The sequence below is a fragment of the Pleurodeles waltl genome, chromosome 4_1 (genome assembly GCF_031143425.1).
Source record: "Pleurodeles waltl isolate 20211129_DDA chromosome 4_1, aPleWal1.hap1.20221129, whole genome shotgun sequence".
Taxonomy (NCBI): Eukaryota; Metazoa; Chordata; class Amphibia; order Caudata; family Salamandridae; genus Pleurodeles; species Pleurodeles waltl.
Window position 1 is genome coordinate 763796461 of NC_090442.1, and position 18280 is coordinate 763814740.

The 18280-nt window shown below is 42.1% G+C and overlaps 1 protein-coding gene across 3 annotated transcripts in view; it reads left to right on the forward strand.

Moving 5' to 3' along the window:
• Nucleotides 1–18280, forward strand: part of TNPO3 (transportin 3) — a 991461-nt gene that overhangs the window by 53949 nt on the left and 919232 nt on the right. For all 3 annotated transcript variants that reach the window (XM_069229384.1, XM_069229382.1, XM_069229383.1), the window contains exon 2: nucleotides 15839–16039. In XM_069229384.1, coding sequence (XP_069085485.1) covers nucleotides 15839–16039 — 201 coding nt within the window. The remainder of the gene's footprint in view (nucleotides 1–15838; nucleotides 16040–18280) is intronic.

The window sequence follows — 18280 nt, forward strand, 5'->3', positions numbered from 1 at the left end:
CAACAGTAGCCTGACAATCGCCACACAAAGACAACCTCACAATACTGAGATAGCACACTGATGGTCGCAACAACATGGATACAAGGCCTGCTTATTGCAAATTAAAATAAGTGAACACTCCGAACGATATGCAGGTAAGTAACTTTAATCAGCTCTCAGGTTTCAAGCTGTGATCACCAGTACATCGTCCTCCAGCTCCCCCCTCCCTCCCTCCCTCCCCCAAGATTTCAGCCTCCAACATTCTTTTCCAACATTCCTGGTTCTACTACCAGGCGGAACCCCAACAGACCGGAATATCCATTTTAACTTATTGAAGTACTAGGCAGCTTTGCTTCCCTCCCTCATGCTTTGAGCTCTACACCAACATTTGAGTGCTGTTAAGACCCACCAAAAGCTCTAATTTTCCTTCCTCCTTGGTTTAAAGATCTTGGGTGACTCGGAAGAACTTGTGAGCAAAAAAATACTAACCCTGGAATTCAGAAAAATTGGTCACTCCCATAACTATACTGAAGTATTTCATCACACTATGGAACTCGGTTAAGAGAAAAAAAATCATTTTCAGCATTCTAGAACATAACCCCTCTGTCAATCCTTTCTCTTCATCCTCTCCAGGTGTCTTTTTCCACTGATTTTTAATTTGATGCTCACCTGTAATGGACCTGTAAATTTCAAGCAGTTTACCCATGCTCTCCTAGGTTGTAGTTGAATTTGTTTATTACTGGTTGTCTATTCCAGGTTTATGTAATTGTATCACATGACACTCATTTACAAGTTGTTTTCTTTAGGTCGAGCGTAAGCGTTCAACGTCTTGTATACTTTTAATATATTTTTTATGGCTTATTGCAATTTCATTTGTTGGTTGCAGTGCCCTTTTAAAATTCCTGCTCGCTTGTGGTCAGTTAAGACTTTTTCTCCCCTTTTTTCTGTTTCAGAGCAGATACCAACTACTGTATTATTCCACTTTGATTTCTTTATCTGCTGCTGTGACGGACTACTTAAAAAAAAAAAAATTGATGCTCCCCTTTCACTGTGGGTGTTTTAGGCTGGTAGCTGCCTGCGTTTTATTGCAGCATTCCGTTCCTCCCATCTCTTCCCATGTGGCTGACATTTCTTTTGGCTTTATCCCAGTGCGGTCCTTGTTTACCTCTAGCTCTTAAAATAAGCGTATTTTACAAAAGAAATACCCGGTCATTCAGCTCACTGCTCACAAAAGCCACAATATGCCCTTTCTGGTAGAATTTAGCTAAACCTAGAAGCAATGATGTGAAACTTGCTTTGCCTCACATCACATCTAGAGTCTCTCTTGCTCTCTCTTTCTCTCTCTCTCTCTTTCTCTCTCTTTCTCTCTCTCTCTCTTTCTCTCTCTCTCTCTCTCTCTCTCTCTCTCTCTCTCTCTCTCTCTCTCTCTCTCTCTCTCCCCCCTTCACACCGCGCCCCCCCCCCCCCCTCACTTAGAACATTGCACAAGGCATAATCTCCTTTATCGGGGCAATAAATCTTCTCAGGCTGCCCTGCTCGTTGCTTGCAAGGCTTTTCATTCTGTTTGAATAAAAAGAAAATGCTTTTCCCGCTTTATTTTCATTTTCTGTTTCATCTTCTCGTCTCTCCTTAAGGGCTTGTGGTTTCAGATGTCAGTAGCCACCAGTGACCGATGCATGGCAGGAGAAGACGAAATTATGAGACCGGGTTGACCAATTTGTGAATTTATGATTCCAGTAGCGCAAACTCAAGAAAATGCGAGACCAATTGTATTGCAAATGCTTGTTTTCCTTGTAAAAAGCAGTAACACCCATTTTGGGTAGGAGCCGCAATGTGCAAAATATCCTGAATTCAAATTTTGGGGTTCATTAATACATTACAAACTCAGACCAATATGCACTTGTACACCTAAGTGCATGGGATCATCATCCAGGATAATCTCTCCCAGACTCAAAATCTCTACAAAAACAAGACAAGAGGCATTAGTCATATTGTTAGCTAACTCGGAGCTGTGTTAGACCCCACAGAAAACATTCAATTTAAAGAAACTAAATTCTAATGTTCAGAATAAGAATTCTCATTCTATTGAGACTGGTATGTAGATTGGTCTTGTTGGTGTAATCCACACTCAATTTTTGTTACCATGTTTTATAAGCACAGGGGATGTATTTTATCTTTGCAAATACACTCTTGACCTGAAAGCACTAATAGTATACAGCCTCTTTGTAACTTGTAGCTGCTGATTCCACTGATAAGAGTACATATGCAGAGCACTAACGGTAAAAATAAAACCATTGCTTATCTGAAGGCTCTTGTTTACTCATAGGAACCTGTGATGTCACTGTGCAGTCATTGTGCCATTGTGCCAAGTTCAGCTGAATTAATTGAAAAGAACAAAAGGTTAGCCTTGTCCCACCATGTTCCCCAAAGAAAGAGGTTATCACCCTCCATTCTTGTCCTGCAGTGTACTAAAATTACCTGAAACATCGATTCTTGAACCCGGATAGTGTAGAACCTGGCGACGTGCTTTACTGCTTCCAGCACACTGAACATGAAAACTCAGCTTTGTTAACAAATCCTTTCAACAGCCTAGTATTATGTGGAAATGGATAAACTGGATCTTACGGTCTGTAATCCTAAATATCAGTGGCGCAAGTTACTAACTGAAGAAAGCTCTCTGTAGACATCACATTGTTGATTATCACCTTTTTTCATCTTGTAAAAGGAGTTTGTCCTTGCCCAGTCAGATATGTTTTCTTTTAAAATAATTTGGACACCATAGGATGTGCTAATGACTTCTTTATATCCCACCTACCCTTCCGTATCAAAATCATGAACGGCGAGGTTAGATTTCAAGCACGTTTTATCCCCTTAGTGATCATCCGTCCTTGCTTAAAACTTGGTGGGCTTCCAAGTTCTCATGGCCTTCATCAGAGTAATTTCCTACAAAAAAAATCAAGAAAGTGTCAGTGGTGCAGAACCAGGAGAACGTGCAAATGCATTCTGGTGACAACCAGATTGACTTCTGTTTGGAAAACAAATGCAGCCTATATCATTTCATGCCTTGATCTTGTGTTCATCTGGATCAGGCAGCCTGCTCTGAATGGAAGCAGGCCAGAGGGGGGTCTTCATGCATGGACGAAGCAGACACACTTAACATTTTCAGATATTACTTTACACCACTACTTTGAATTTGAAAATAAAACAAGAGCTCTGGATCAAATAGAGCTTTGCTCTTTTACTTCATTTTACTGAGGTGAAGAAATAACCAGTATTTCAGGTCAGTTGAAAAGGCAGTGTTGCACAGCTACACCAAGAAGAACCAACTGGTTGGAGCCCTGATGTTTGCTCCCTTAAAATATTGCAATATCATTAACAACAGACTAATAAACCATTTTAGAGACTGGGCAGGATATGTAACCACAAGACCAGAACCTGTCTAACATCGGAAAATGCCACTAATGGCAAACATTGCAAGCACACACTCTTCTCCCATCAAGTTCAAAGTCTTTTGCACTTTGCAATAAACCTTTTGTGGCAAAGGTCCTGGATATTTGTAGAAACTGTATATGAGTAGCTTCACCCTCAAACACATTTAAAAAATGCCTTGTGCCATTTGTGCCCTTTAAAGAAAATCATAGTTTGTTCCAGAAAGGGTCTTCCGGAGTGCTGTTCAAGCCCTCGTACTGTTACATGTGGATGGTGGTAATGCTGCACTCGGTGCTATTCTGGACTCTTCACTGGCACCCCTTAGTGGCATACTGCACACCACAGCATGTCTCATCCAGTACCCGAAGAAGCATCACCGCAATCTAGATGGAACTAATTTTCTCCCCTGTCCAGCAGGCAACATCTTAAAAACCAGGTGCATCATGTTACAAAGCTATCACAACCAGCGCCCCTGCTTATCTTGCAGATAAGCTCACTATCCCTGGCTGTTCTTGGTACACCACAACCAGGGCACCATCAGACTGTAGACTTAGAAGTGAAACAAACCCAAGGCAGCAGGCCTTTATCTTCTATGCACCCAGGATCTGAAACAACCTCCCTGTATCCATCAGAATTGCCCACTACTTCTCTAATTTAGGAAAGACCGACCTCTTGAAAGAAGACTACATTACTTGTTATCTTTATTCTTCTGTTTAACTATGTACAGTGCTCTGCTGTCGAAATACTCTATGCACACATACATGAAACTGTTGATTTTAGAATGTTTAATGTATTTTATCCAAGATCTTCCCTTACACTGCTGTGATGGGCATACAGTGATAAGCTCATCCCTTTATTCTTACATGATGTCTTAAGGAAAAGGCAATAGCTTGCAGTTGTTGAAAATATCAAGTTTATAAAAAATAAATACCCCCTGCTTTATTATACCCAGTTGTCAGAGTAGCCATATCGGTTCAAATCGGACTAGTTACCAGTCAGTTTCAGCCCTCCCTCTTACAGCAACTGGATCTCTCTGGCAACATACTAAACCTTATCAAAGGAACTATCCATTGTATATGCTTTGCTCATGGGTGTGAAATTTTATAAAATACCTTCTTGTCTGAGGGACCACATAGAGATAGTATAGTTTTTGATCATAGAATATTATAGTTTGGATTAAAAGCTCTGATTTTGCCACTTTCCAGGAAATCTTTATAGAAGGACTGGTGGGAAGTGGTAGTTGCAGGGTTGCGATGCAGAGTTACACATCCAGAAACTGGCATGTTTAAGGTAATTCACTAACTCCATTACAGTCTCTTGCTGTGCTAGATAATATAGGCATTAATTCCTAACAAGCACAGGAATTAAACGTCTTCCAGATGTGGGAGGGAAAAGGAGACCTTGTGAAAGCTATTTTACTACTGGTCAGCTAAAGTCTTTAATAATAGAATTAAGAAATTATGCTAGTGCATTTGCATGCATTAAACGAAATGGTGCTTCAGAGAAATTGTATCTAAAGTTTTACAATAGCTTAAGAAAATGTTTTTTTTAAATATTTGCAAATGTTTACGTAAATTGTATTTTGAAAGCAACCTGTCTATTCTTCCTTTCATGCTTATGCACATAGTTGTATGTAATCAAGAGGCATTGTGGAAGCATTTTATAATTAGCCTCATTATTACATTTTACAAACCTGTACATTTCTTTCTATCCTGATGTTGTTCGTATGTGGATTTACATTGAAGAAATGAAAGACAAGACACATTTGTAAAAACAGGAACAGTTGGTTTAATCAAAAACAGCGACCAGGAGAGCAGTACAGAGTTGGGGGTCTGATGACTATCTCAAAGCACATATGTTCTGAGAGACATTATAAACATTTCTCAAAGTTTCTTTAATCATCATAAAACAACTCTATGCATCCTTTGGAGAAAGGAATCCGGGCTTAGTCGCAGAGTTATAACACAGACCATCTGATAAAGTGCACAGGTGGGTCTTGGCCTTACGTGGTCATAACGTGGGCCAGTACGTAACAAGGCCAGCTGTCCTGTATGGGTAGCACGTGATCAGGTTGTGTCGAGTTATGTGCTGATTGGCTAAGTGTTTTTAACTGTATGTGGCATCCAATGCCTTAATTGGGTTTGGACTAGGCTACTCTGATCTCTTGGGTGGCCCCTCTCCTGCGCTGATGGTTTGGTGGGATTCGGGGCCTCCCTTCTGGTTCTGCTTTAGACTCCTCTTTTGTTGAGCCTGGGACATAGCTCTGCTCTTCTCCGGGGGAATGCGTGCTGTTCTGTTCTCCTTTTGTGCTTGCTTCCCAGACGAGAGCTCTCTCCTCAATCCGCACCTTTCTTCTAATTCCCACCTGGACTCCCTAGGCTGCTCTGATCGCTTATTTCTTGGTTGCCCCCCCCCACCCCCCCATGCTTACATTCTGGTGGGGCTCAGGGCCTTCTTTCTGGTTCTACTTTGGACTCTTTGCGTGGAGCCCATAGCCTAGCTCCGCCCTCCTCTGTGGGAGCACACACTGTTCTTCAAACTTTAGTGGTAGTTTGGGAACACGCACCCCTCCGGCCAATTGTATTTTATTGGGGGCCAATCTCCAACGACCATTGTGGTGTCGCTGCCTATCTGAGGGATCGATCTGGGTTTTTCCTGTTTGGGCGTTTGTCTACGGGCTAAGTGTCACCCCACCTGGCATCTGTCAATCAGTCGCTTCAGGCCTAGGTTGCGTGACTTGCCTGACCATGTGTTTGACTCTGGGTTGATGAGGCGCTCAAATTGGATGGATTCGACTACATTGATACGAGTTCATTGTTACGTGTACACATATCATGGCATACAGTGACATAGTTTTTATTAATATTAACACTGGAATAGCTGTCATTAATGCATGCTGATAACACATTCCATTTCCTTAGAGCGCCTAATAGTAAAGGTTTTTGCATGAATTAACTTTATATTGTTTGACTCACTTATGCGTAATACATACTTTGCTTTGGTGGCAGACAATCCCCTTTCTCTGATTCATAATGTGGGACTGTAAATGGGCAGTCAGTGCTTTTGTCCTTCGTGGGGCACAGGGTCTACTTATCTAGTAAACATAATAAAGATAAAAACGGTTTGTTCTTGACCCCAAACAGTGTGTCCTCTGCATCAATTTATTAGAATTACACAAACTGAGCTTACCTGAAACTAATACTTGCAACTTTAATTTTCATAGTTAAGCTCCAAGATCAATGAGTAGATATTCTAATTGTGGTTATGTATGGTGGTTGTTTCTAATGCAAAACTACAGGGAGTGCAGAATTATTAGGCAAGTTGTATTTTTGAGGATTAATTTTATTATTGAACAACAACCATGTTCTCAATGAACCCAAAAAACTCATTAATATCAAAGCTGAATATTTTTGGAAGTAGTTTTCAGTTTGTTTTTAGTTTTAGCTATGTTAGGGGGATATCTGTGTGTGCAGGTGACTATTACTGTGCATAATTATTAGGCAACTTAACAAAAAAAAATATATACCCATTTCAATTATTTATTATTACCAGTGAAACCAATATAACATCTCAACATTCACAAATATACATTTCTGACATTCAAAAACAAAACAAAAACAAATCAGTGACCAATATAGCCACCTTTCTTTGCAAGGACACTCAAAAGCCTGCCATCCATGGATTCTGTCAGTGTTTTGATCTGTTCACCATCAACATTGCGTGCAGCAGCAACCACAGCCTCCCAGACACTGTTCAGAGAGGTGTACTGTTTTCCCTCCTTGTAAATCTCACATTTGATGATGGACCACAGGTTCTCAATGGGGTTCAGATCAGGTGAACAAGGAGGCCATGTCATTAGATTTCCTTCTTTTATACCCTTTCTTGCCAGCCACGCTGTGGAGTACTTGGACGCGTGTGATGGAGCATTGTCCTGCATGAAAATCATGTTTTTCTTGAAGGATGCAGACTTCTTCCTGTACCACTGCTTGAAGAAGGTGTCTTCCAGGAACTGGCAGTAGGACTGGGAGTTGAGCTTGACTCCATCCTCAACCCGAAAAGGCCCCACAAGCTCATCTTTGATGATACCAGCCCAAACCAGTACTCCACCTCCACCTTGCTGGCGTCTGAGTCGGACTGGAGCTCTCTGCCCTTTACCAATCCAGCCACGGGCCCATCCATCTGGCCCATCAAGACTCACTCTCATTTCATTAGTCCATAAAACCTTAGAAAAATCAGTCTTGAGATATTTCTTGGCCCAGTCTTGACGTTTCAGCTTGTGTGTCTTGTTCAGTGGTGGTCGTCTTTCAGCCTTTCTTACCTTGGCCATGTCTCTGAGTATTGCACACCTTGTGCTTTTGGGCACTCCAGTGATGTTGCAGCTCTGAAATATGGCCAAACTCGTGGCAAGTGGCATCGTGGCAGCTGCACGCTTGACTTTTCTCAGTTCATGGGCAGTTATTTTGCGCCTTGGTTTTTCCACACGCTTCTTGCGACCCTGTTGACTATTTTGAATGAAACGCTTGATTGTTCGATGATCACGCTTCAGAAGCTTTGCAATTTTAAGAGTGCTGCATCCCTCTGCAAGATATCTCACTATTTTTTACTTTTCTGAGCCTGTCAAGTCCTTCTTTTGACCCATTTTGCCAAAGGAAAGGAAGTTGCCTAATAATTATGCACACCTGATATAGGGTGTTGATGTCATTAGACCACACCCCTTCTCATTACAGAGATGCACATCACCTAATATGCTTAATTGGTAGTAGGCTTTCGAGCCTATACAGCTTGGAGTAAGACAACATGCATAAAGAGGATGATGTGGTCAAAATACTAATTTGCCTAATAATTCTGCACTCCCTGTAATCTATTGCGTCAGATCACTTCAGATAAACATTTTCCTCAAGAATTCCTTATAGCAAGTTGACAAACCATGTGTGGTTAAAGCTTTTCTTTTCAATAAACAGTTTCTCAAGTTGGAATTGCATGTCGTTTTTTTTTCTTTTACATTTTTTTGTGGGGAGTGTTGCCTCCCGCTTTTTAATCCCTGACTCCTGTTTTTGATTTTTTAAAGTTGGGGGAGAGGGTGCTCCGATCACACTGATTTTCACCCCCACCCAATTTTTTCACTTTTTCCCCCATGCCTTTAAAAACCTCATGCCTCCTCACCTTCCACTTTCTCACCCAAGGACCTTTTATTTACTGAGCACTCCTAGAAAACCCCATTCGTGCCACCACTATCATCTGTTTTCACTCCCTCTATACTTCTTACCTTTTTGTCTTGATTTCCTTATTTCAACCCCATGTCGTCTTTCTTGTTTACCGGGTTGCTGTACACTTAGGAAAAAAAAAAAAAACTTTATACTAACTCTTCCTGTGTTAGTAATTGTTAGAATATTTTTACCCGGGTCTGGCATTTGCATTAGGCCCCTTATATCTTTACCACAAAAACATTGTTTTCTCTGAAATGGCATTTGTAATTTCTCCAAAAATAAAGTTTACTCAGCCTGATTTTGTCTGGAATATCTTAGCCATAGAAGTTCACGTCTGGCTTTCTTTGTTATGGAAATTCATCAGAACAAGAGTTGTCTGTAATTTATGTCTTTATTTTGTGTTTTTGATCTTGGTTAATAAAACCTGCAAAATATAATGTGCATTGGCAAGCCTAGTAGGTCTGGTGTTGCCAGGCATCCTATTGGTTTGCGATCATCTTTGAATGTTTACAAAGATGGCCGTCTTTGCATGCACACACAATGGAAGCCATTTTGAAATGGGTAAAAGCCGCCTTTAAAACTTTGCCCGTAGAAGCGGTGAGCATAGGTTTTGATGTCCTTAATGGGGCCTCTAAAGGCCCAGTAACAGTATTCGGGGGAGGTGTGAGGTCCTCCAGAATGTTAAAATATGTGGAACAATGCCTAATACACAGGACCCTGACACTGAAAAGGACATCTTTCCCTGTGGGTGATGACATTGTGCTTCAGCCGAATGCTTTCACTTGGACAAGGATAGTGGGCAAAAGCAAATTATGAAAGACAAACAGACCAACGAATGAAGAGAGCTGGCTAACACCAGACCCAAAAGTGTTTTGTTAATTTAATTGGACAAGACAGGTTTGTACTTTGAAGAAGTTGGAGCTGTCAATTAGGTGAGACTTGCATACAGTGCTGATTCCACCATTCTGGATATAGGCATTTTAAGGTTGAGCATGCCAGTGCTTTGACTTGTTAGTATTGCAGACTTATAACCACGCCCACCTCACATCCATCACTTTCATTCATTCGTGGGCTTGCCTTTAAAAAATCACTTGATGTAAATGGTAAATGCTTTGTTTGTCCCGCCTTGGGGCCACTTGGTTACTGCCTTGGACACCAACCCTTTTACAGGGGTAATTGCACGATTTCCGATATACTTCAGTGTGGGCGAACTACCTGTTCCTTTTGTCTGCGCTCCGTGGCCACCATGGTGCTCAGAATGCTCAAAGTGCAAACTTGTTTACTCTGTCATCTATCAAGAGTCATTTAATTTTTGCTTGTAATTGGTAAATGATTTAATAAAAACACAGAAATCCTTAGTGTGACTCTCACAGTAGGAGTGCGATACAATATTCTCTGCACTCTGGAAACCACCCCATAATGCTCTGCAGGCATTGCTGGTTGTGTGCTTATTGCGTTTAGCACGCACGGTGTTTTGGAGTATTCCAGTGTTCCGATGCGTTGGCTCTTCCCTTCTCAGTATTGTCCGTCCGGCTCGTGTTTCAGACCAATTAGCATGTCCTTGTGGAGGCTCGACTGTGTACCCGCGAGCTCTTTGTGCTGAAGCACCATTCAGATATAGTGGCTGAGCTACTTAGTGTGTCACGCTCCTTTTCTGACAACCTGAGGCAGTCCCCGGATGTGGATGAGATTCCAGGATGGCGAATACCCGGTCTATGACTGAGTCTGATTAGTTAGTTTCACATCCCTTTTACAGCCTGCTCTCTTAATCCTAGAGACTGTCCTTTCTTGTTCAGTGCCCGATTCAGCTTGCTGCTCACATCTGGATCACTTTTATTAATCTGCTAGTTTTGTGTTGTTGTTTTAAGCTGCCTACCATGAAATCTCTTAATTTTCTTGTGCGTCACACGGTGGGATTTGAAGCGTATTATGGTCTTTAGCGAGATGGTCAAAAAGTGGTAACTGTAGCGGGACATAATTTTGCCTCGTGTGGTGTAGGGATTGTGGGCGGGGTTGGGGGGGGGAGTAGGGCAGTGTTTAATTTTTAAAAAATGACAATGAAGAATCTTAGAGAATAAAATAATTGAAACGTCTTGGCACTAAACCTTTGACAGTGTATGCTGTATACGCTCCTGAGGCTTAATTCTTTGTTCCATGTACGCCATCACATCAATTCAGAGCACTAAATTAAAGACTTAAGTAGGATAACTCACAAAAATGTGCTGCTTCCATTATTGCGACAACCGGTGATGGATGCATGCATGCTGGTAACAAAATTAACTTTCTCACATAAGCGACTACACTCCATTAGTGACGCATGCTTTATAAGCAAATTGCCTAATGTTTGAATACATTTGTAATTTTTTTTTTTTTTTTTTTACTTTAGTGCTGAGTGGCCCATTGGATGCTTTATTATATTTGTTTTTAGGTTGATCATAGCAGCGCGCAAGTGCTGCTTTTCTGACATGTTGGTATGTATCTGGGCTTTTAACCACGCCCACCACACTCCTATCACTATCACTCGTTCAGGGGCTTGCCTTTCAAAAAACCTTTGTTTTAGTTTTCGGTCCTTAGGGTGGTTTTGTTACCGCCTTGGCTATCGATCCTTTTACATGGATAATTGCACTGTTGCTGATAACTTTGACTGCAAGTGAAATTCTTTCTCCTTTTGTCTCCATCCTTCGCGCTCACTGCGGAACTTAGAATCGCTAGTTTTTGTCAACTGTTTTACTTTTAATTATCAGTTTGTGTGGCAAGAAAGTTCCAGTTAGAAATTTACAATGCCAATAGCTCTAACTCAAGCAAACATGAGACCTGTTGCATTGCAAATGCTTGTTTTGTGTGTGGTAACTGCAGTGCATGTTTTGATGAGCTGGTAGTTAAGTATTTCCTAATGTGTAATAGTTTCATGAAAGAGAACGTGCACAAGCACTTGGTTGCGGGTGGACCTGTAGCTGCTGCGCAACTGGGACTCTGTCGGAGAAGACATTGAGTTTTGCTCGCACCCCTGTATAGTCACCATGCCACGTAGTTTCAACTCACAAATACACTTCACAACAAACCATTCTACCCTTCACAATTCCACACCTAATGATTACAATTCAAAATACAAATTTCAACTACACACCACATACATCCCCTACACTCCAAACCAAAGCACATAAATAAATAAAAATTGTCATTTATAAATGCAAGACCTATTGCATCGCAAATACTTGTTTTTATTAAATTTGACACATAACTTAACTGTAGTTCGATGTTCCTTATGTTAAAATAGTAATCCTGGTGGTGTTTGTTAGTGGATCATCTAAGATTTTTTGTGTTAAATACCCTTTGGTCAGAGGAGCACGAATCTTCATGCATTTACTTGTGGTAGTTAGTTCACTTATAGGTGCTTAACATGTGGTATGAATGAATCTTCTTCCACATTCTTCACAGAAGTTGGGTGTCTCATGTATTGGTTCTCTGTTGCATTTCAAACACGGAGTGCTTATTAAAACTTTAGCCACATTTACTACTTAGTTTTTCTTTTGTACCCACTGTACGTATGTGCAGCTTTTATTCTTTATAAACTGTTTAACAAGAGCATTTCTTACCAAAATAAAAACCAACAACCACTAGACATTAAGGATTTTATGTCAAGTGGGCTTTTTGATATTGGGTACGGGATGAGCTATTGATTAAAAGTTACCCTCAAAGCTAATATGGGTATGGGTTCTCTCATGTGCGTGTCCTCTGGTGCTGTAGGAGGCATCCCTCATTCTAGATAGTTGTGCTGCTCAGCTTCTAAAGCACTATTAATTTAATTTCAACTCTTTCTCTCTCGAAAGTCAAAATGGAAAAGTAATCAGTAGGGTTGGAAAATTAAATTAAAAATTATTTTGTATTTGAGGAGTGACCTGTTTAAGAGATGGACATTCCTGCTTCTGTCCTTAATTTAAATTGAGTGTCATGATCCCATGCTCTTAAATATTTGTTTAAAAAACTTATGAATTTGAAAAGGTTTCCTACTTATAATTTCACTTCTTCATTACTGAGGCTTGTGTACTTTATTTGGCCTTTTGGCTTTTAGGGTCGAGCCTGCGTTGCATGCGCTCGCGCATGCGTTTCGCAGGGAGACTCTTTTGTACTTATAAAAGGGCTCGGAGCCCTGTCAACTTCACATCAGTGTTTTTTATTGGTTGGTGGGCTTCCCTAATAAAATCTGCTTGCTTTCATTAGTCAAAGGCACGCATATGGCATGCCTTTTCCGGTGGATAGCCCTCCTCCAGCGCAGCGACCAAGTACTGAAAACATGCGAGGCTGCTGTTTTCCATCGGGCTCGTGGACTTTTTTTCTCTCTAATTTACGAGCCCGATCTTGCTTGGCAGAAGTCGAGCGCTTTACGTACTTGATTTCAGTTTTTCGGGTTATGTACATAAATGCACTTTTGCCCGATAGGTGAAAAGTCGGGTTAGGAATTTACAACGCGATCAGCTCGAACATGAGCAAACGTGAGACCCGATGCATTGTAAATGCTTGTTCCAGCACCTGTAGCACTTTAAGTAAGCATTCCATTCACCTTGTACTTGGCTGTCCATCGGCTGTACAATTGTCTACCTCAGATACATAATTTTTTGTGGTTTGTAATCAAAGAAGTTGTGATTAAAAAATAATAATAAACCATAGTCCTTGCCATTCATTCTTTACTGCGCACTCTTGGGATCCTCCCACTGTACAACTCTACTGGCAGCACCTGTTTTAAAAGGGTATCTGCAAAATCATTTAATTGGCCCAATTTTCCTAGCCTGTTTGTTCGTGAATTGGTAGCTCCTCCATGAGAATTCTTCTTCATGGATTAATGTATTCCATCTCTCTTCTTACAAAATAAAAAAACACCGAGTTATCAACCAGCACCAAATATACTCCATGTATGGACATGGGATAAAGTTCAGGGTAGGAAATATTGAATTTTGGTCCTTGAGTTTTTAATTATATGCAGCTTCGTTCAGTTCTCAAACAATAATTACTCTTCAAAGTCAGCCTCCAATTGGACATGGCTAATTCCTCAGTTTTTAATGTCCTAAGAAAGTGGCAAAAACTGCGAAAGACTCCTTCAAAACAAGTTTATCAGATGCTAGTAGCACGCTCAGCATTTAGGGCTCACCTAATACCTCTCTAGTGCTGTCTTTAGCAAGCTTTTTGGGTCTTTACAAGGTACTTAGAGGCCACCCATTGCTTAGGATTGGTTGATTGCATTGTCTGTGTGCTTGCCTCTGCCCCTTCCCTCCGTTGGCTGTCTGATCGCTTTCATCACTTACTGGCTGTCCTCGATTACCCATCTGTTTGCTTCCAACCCCCCTCAACCACCCTCTGTTGTCCTGTTTGCCCCCAGACCTTGCCGACTAATCCTATTTCTTGTCTCCTTCTACCCAGCCCCTATGGGCCAACCTCTGTTGCATGCCTGCTTGCCTCCAGCTCCTCTGGACAATGGTTCATTGCCCCCTCTTTGCATCAACCCTCAGTTGTCCATGTGAATTTTTTCAGCCCCTTTTCCTGATAGACAACTGACAATCTGCTTGCTTCCAGCCCCTCTAACAATCCTCTGTCTGTGTGGGTGACCCCACCCCCCCAGCCTATCTGTTGTCTATGTGGGTGACCCCCCCCCCCCCCCACCCTACCTGTTGTCTGTGTGGGTGACCCGCCCCCCCCCCCCCCCCCACCCTACCTGTTGTCTGTGTGGGTGACCCTGCCCCCCCACCCTATCTCTGTTGTCTGTGTGGGTGACCCCGCCCCCCCACCCTATCTCTGTTGTCTGTGTGGGTGACCCCGCCCCCCCCCCCCCCATCCTATCTCTGTTGTCTGTGTGGGTGACCCCACCCTCTCTCTGTTGTCTGCGCGGGTTCTCTCTGTTGTCTGCACGGGTTCTCTCTGTTGTCTGCACGGGTTCTCTCTGTTGTCTGCGTGGATGCCATCCCACCCTCTCTGCGTTGTCTGCGTGGGTGCCATCCCACCCTCTCTGCGTTGTCTGCGTGGGTGCCATCCCACCCTCTCTGCGTGGGTGCCATCCCACCCTCTCTGCGTTGTCTGCGTGGGTGCCATCCCACCCTCTCTGCGTTGTCTGCAACCCCACCCTCTTTCTTTCTCTCTCTGTCTGCGTGGGTGCAACCCCACCCTCCCACCCTTTTTCTGTTGTCTACGTGGGTACAACGCCACCCTCTGTTGCCTGCGTGGGTGCCCGTCTTCCTCCCGCCCACCCTATGTTTCCAGCACCCCCCCCTCCCGCCCACCCTCTGTCTGCCCACCAACTCCCGGCTGTCCACCGCCGCCCAGCCTCTGTTGTCTGTGCCTCCCGCCCACCCTCTGTTGTCTGCCCCCCCCCGCCCACCCTCTGTTGTCTGCCCCCCCATTGTCTGCCCACCCTGTTCCACCCTCCCTCCTTCTGTTTCTATCTACCTCGCTCCGCGGTTCTCTCAGTGGCTCTCTGAACTTTTTCCTTCAGAAGGAGAAGTTCAAAATGCTCACCCTAGCCCAAGTTCTTTCTTCCCTGGATTCAAGAGACAGGATGATGGCATTTGCAGGAAGTCTATTTTCCCATCCCCTCCTCCAGTCTCACACATGTTGCCTGTAGTTTCAGGTAGGGTCTGCTTTGGTACTATCAGTGCACCTCGGTGGTGATGCAAGTGATGGTCGTGCTCATCTGCGGAGGTTGGGTGTACTAGTCTCCATATCTTGACGACTGGCTACTGAAGGTGAACTTGCCACAAAGATTCATAAACAACCACCAGATGAGGGCTGACCTGTTGACTGGCATACTCTGATTTATATGGGCTGCGCATCCTACAGCATGGAAATAAATGCAGTGACTGGGAAGGAATAGATCCTGGGCAAAACTGTACTCCGTCACTTACAGACGGGCAAATAAATTGCTATTGAAATTTTTTTGAACTCAGTCTGGTACCTTGGGGATATTCACAAGTTGAAAATCTGTGGTTAGATTGTACCAGAAAATGTTAGTGAAAATAAGAAACTTGTTCATTTTTGCAAAAGTATTTTATGACAAGTAACCATATGATCATGTACTTGGCCTTTTTTCCAAAACAACTTTACTCTTTTTCTGCTAATGGTGAGTTTATTTCCACACCTCAGTCTGCCTGTCTTCAACCAGAGTGAGCAATGATCATAGTATCTTTTTTTTTTTTTGTCCACTGTTTTTACCAGGTTTGTTTTCTGCTTTTTATTAGGTCTTTGCATGGGAGATCTCGGATCAGTTGCTACAGATACGGCAGGATGTGGAGTCTTGTTATTTTGCTGCTCAAACCATGAAGATGAAGATCCAGACATCTTTTTTCGAGCTTCCTACAGACTCTCACGCTTCTTTAAGGGACTCGCTGCTTTCCCACATCCAGAACCTAAAGGATTTGTCTCCTGTCATAGTCACTCAGGTAATCATGGATAACCCCCTTATTAAAAAAGCTACTAGTAGATGCAAATATGAAATAAGAATGCCAACGACCACCCAGTAATGTGTGCCAGAAGATGATGATGCTTCTCCTTTCAAGTAGCATAAACGTTTATGCTCATTTAGTGGATTGAGGCTGAATTCAAAATTTCTGACACATCATAAACCTTTGGATTCACTTTCAATATCTTTTTCACATACTATATGACCAAATATTCCTTGGCTGAAGGGGTGCTCTCACCACCTCCACACTTTATCTTGCTTCCTCTAAATCAAACACTCTGCTTTAATATATACTGCAAAATGTGGAACCTAATCTGTAAGAAAAAAAAAAAAGTTTCTTTTTTTAACTTGTTTCAAATAAATGCTTTTGATGCTTATTTGCATGTCCCTTGTAGAGCTCTCTCTAGTTAGTAGTTTACTAATATTTTACTAATGTGCAAAGTAGTATATTGACAGGTAAAAACCTTATATATTTTCTCCTGAGATCCAACAGTGCTCCAAATAAAACAAGAATCCAGGCTTGAGTGAGTGTGTTGCATTTACAAAGTGCAGTGGTGGCTTGAGGGCATTTTAGCGATGATGCTGACCAAAACACAGTCTAACAAAATATCAAACTTGGAAGCTCTGCTATGACTGCCATGTTTCACAATCTTTTGAAGGGACAGTGCCACACTGTTCCACAGCTGAGGAGCAAGAAAAGAAAACGTGAAACCTTCTAACCAAGAGCACTTAAAATAAGGAAGAGGAGCAGCAAAAGCGAAACTTAACATGCTTTGAAAATCTAGCACTGATGAATTTGCCTATTTCGTAAAGTACCTGAGGGTCGAGCGCGTACCCTTGACATTGCCAGACTAAGGAAGTTCAAACACCAATTTGCATACCATGGTTTGAGGGAACAGCAGCCTCTTAACAGACCTGTGGAGGAGACCATAGAAACAAGTGTTGACATAGTATGGTATAGACACAATGTCTCCTCCAAGTACTTAAGCATACAAATGCATGTAAGGATTACAGGCTCCATGTGATTTTTTTTGTTTTTTGTTTTTTTGTTTACCCCGTTACCCATAATTTAGACTTGCAGTTGTGCTTCTGGGGTTTGTGTTAACCTAACACTTCATAGGAAAACCCATTTTTGCTAGTTAACACTCTAACAATTTATATCCAACACATTACACTATTTGTTATAAGAAGGTCGATTATTATTTGGGGTGGGCGAATGCCCACTTAAAGGAGTAATCGCTACTTATGTCATGGTGAACCCTCAAAGTCACTAAACAAACCTGAGCTTAACCCTCTTGTAGCTATCACACATAGCATACAGGTTTAATTTTGAGAGATGTGGAAAATATTTATGCAGTACCAAAAAAGTAATAAAATCAGAAAGCAAAATAATAAAAATCTTAAAGTTAGAAAAATAAAGCAATATTTTAATAAGCATAAAGACACCAAAATAACCAAAACCAATGAGGGGCTTGAAGATACACATTTTTAATTTTTTGAAGTAAAAAGTAGAACCAAATAAAACCAAAAAGTGTAGTTTTTAGTAAATGGTTGCAGTAGACCGGGACCGCAGCGTAAGTTTGAGGTTGACGGTAATGTAGCTTGGTTTGGATACACCAACCTGGTTCATCCTGGTAAAAGTTTCAACCTTTTACCTTAGTCCTTTAAATCCCAGGATACAAAAAGGGTATTCTTCTACAGGCCCCAGGACCTTAGGGGAAGGTCCTTCAAAGACTCCCGGGGAGTCCAGCAGAGGCCAATATTAGGGTTCAGTCCAGGTCTAGTTGCAACTGGTCAGCTGGGCTGTTCTAGGAAAAAAAAACTCTTGTAGCTTGTTGTCTTTCTGTAGCCACACAGGAGGTCATCTCACTGAGCCTTTGTGTCCTCTTTGTCATGAGTACAAACAGAAGCAGTTTTATCCTGTCAGAGATCCTCTTAGATCACAAACAGCATGTTCAGTGCTCTTCTGCAGGTCTAATAGGGTTCCGAGGAAAGTTGGGGAGCTACATTTACGCTTGGCACCAGCTAGTGGGTGGGGTGACTTCTGGGCACTCCATAGCCAATGTGGTAATAGTTGCTTGGGGACTAACCCATACCCTTTTTCACTAGTTCTTGTTTGGTTTGACTGTAAACAGAACCATGCCATGTATCAAAATGGTGAAAGTTTCCAGCCACTCTAAACTTGGGCTCAGAAAAGGGAGGGGGTGGTTTGCACGCACGC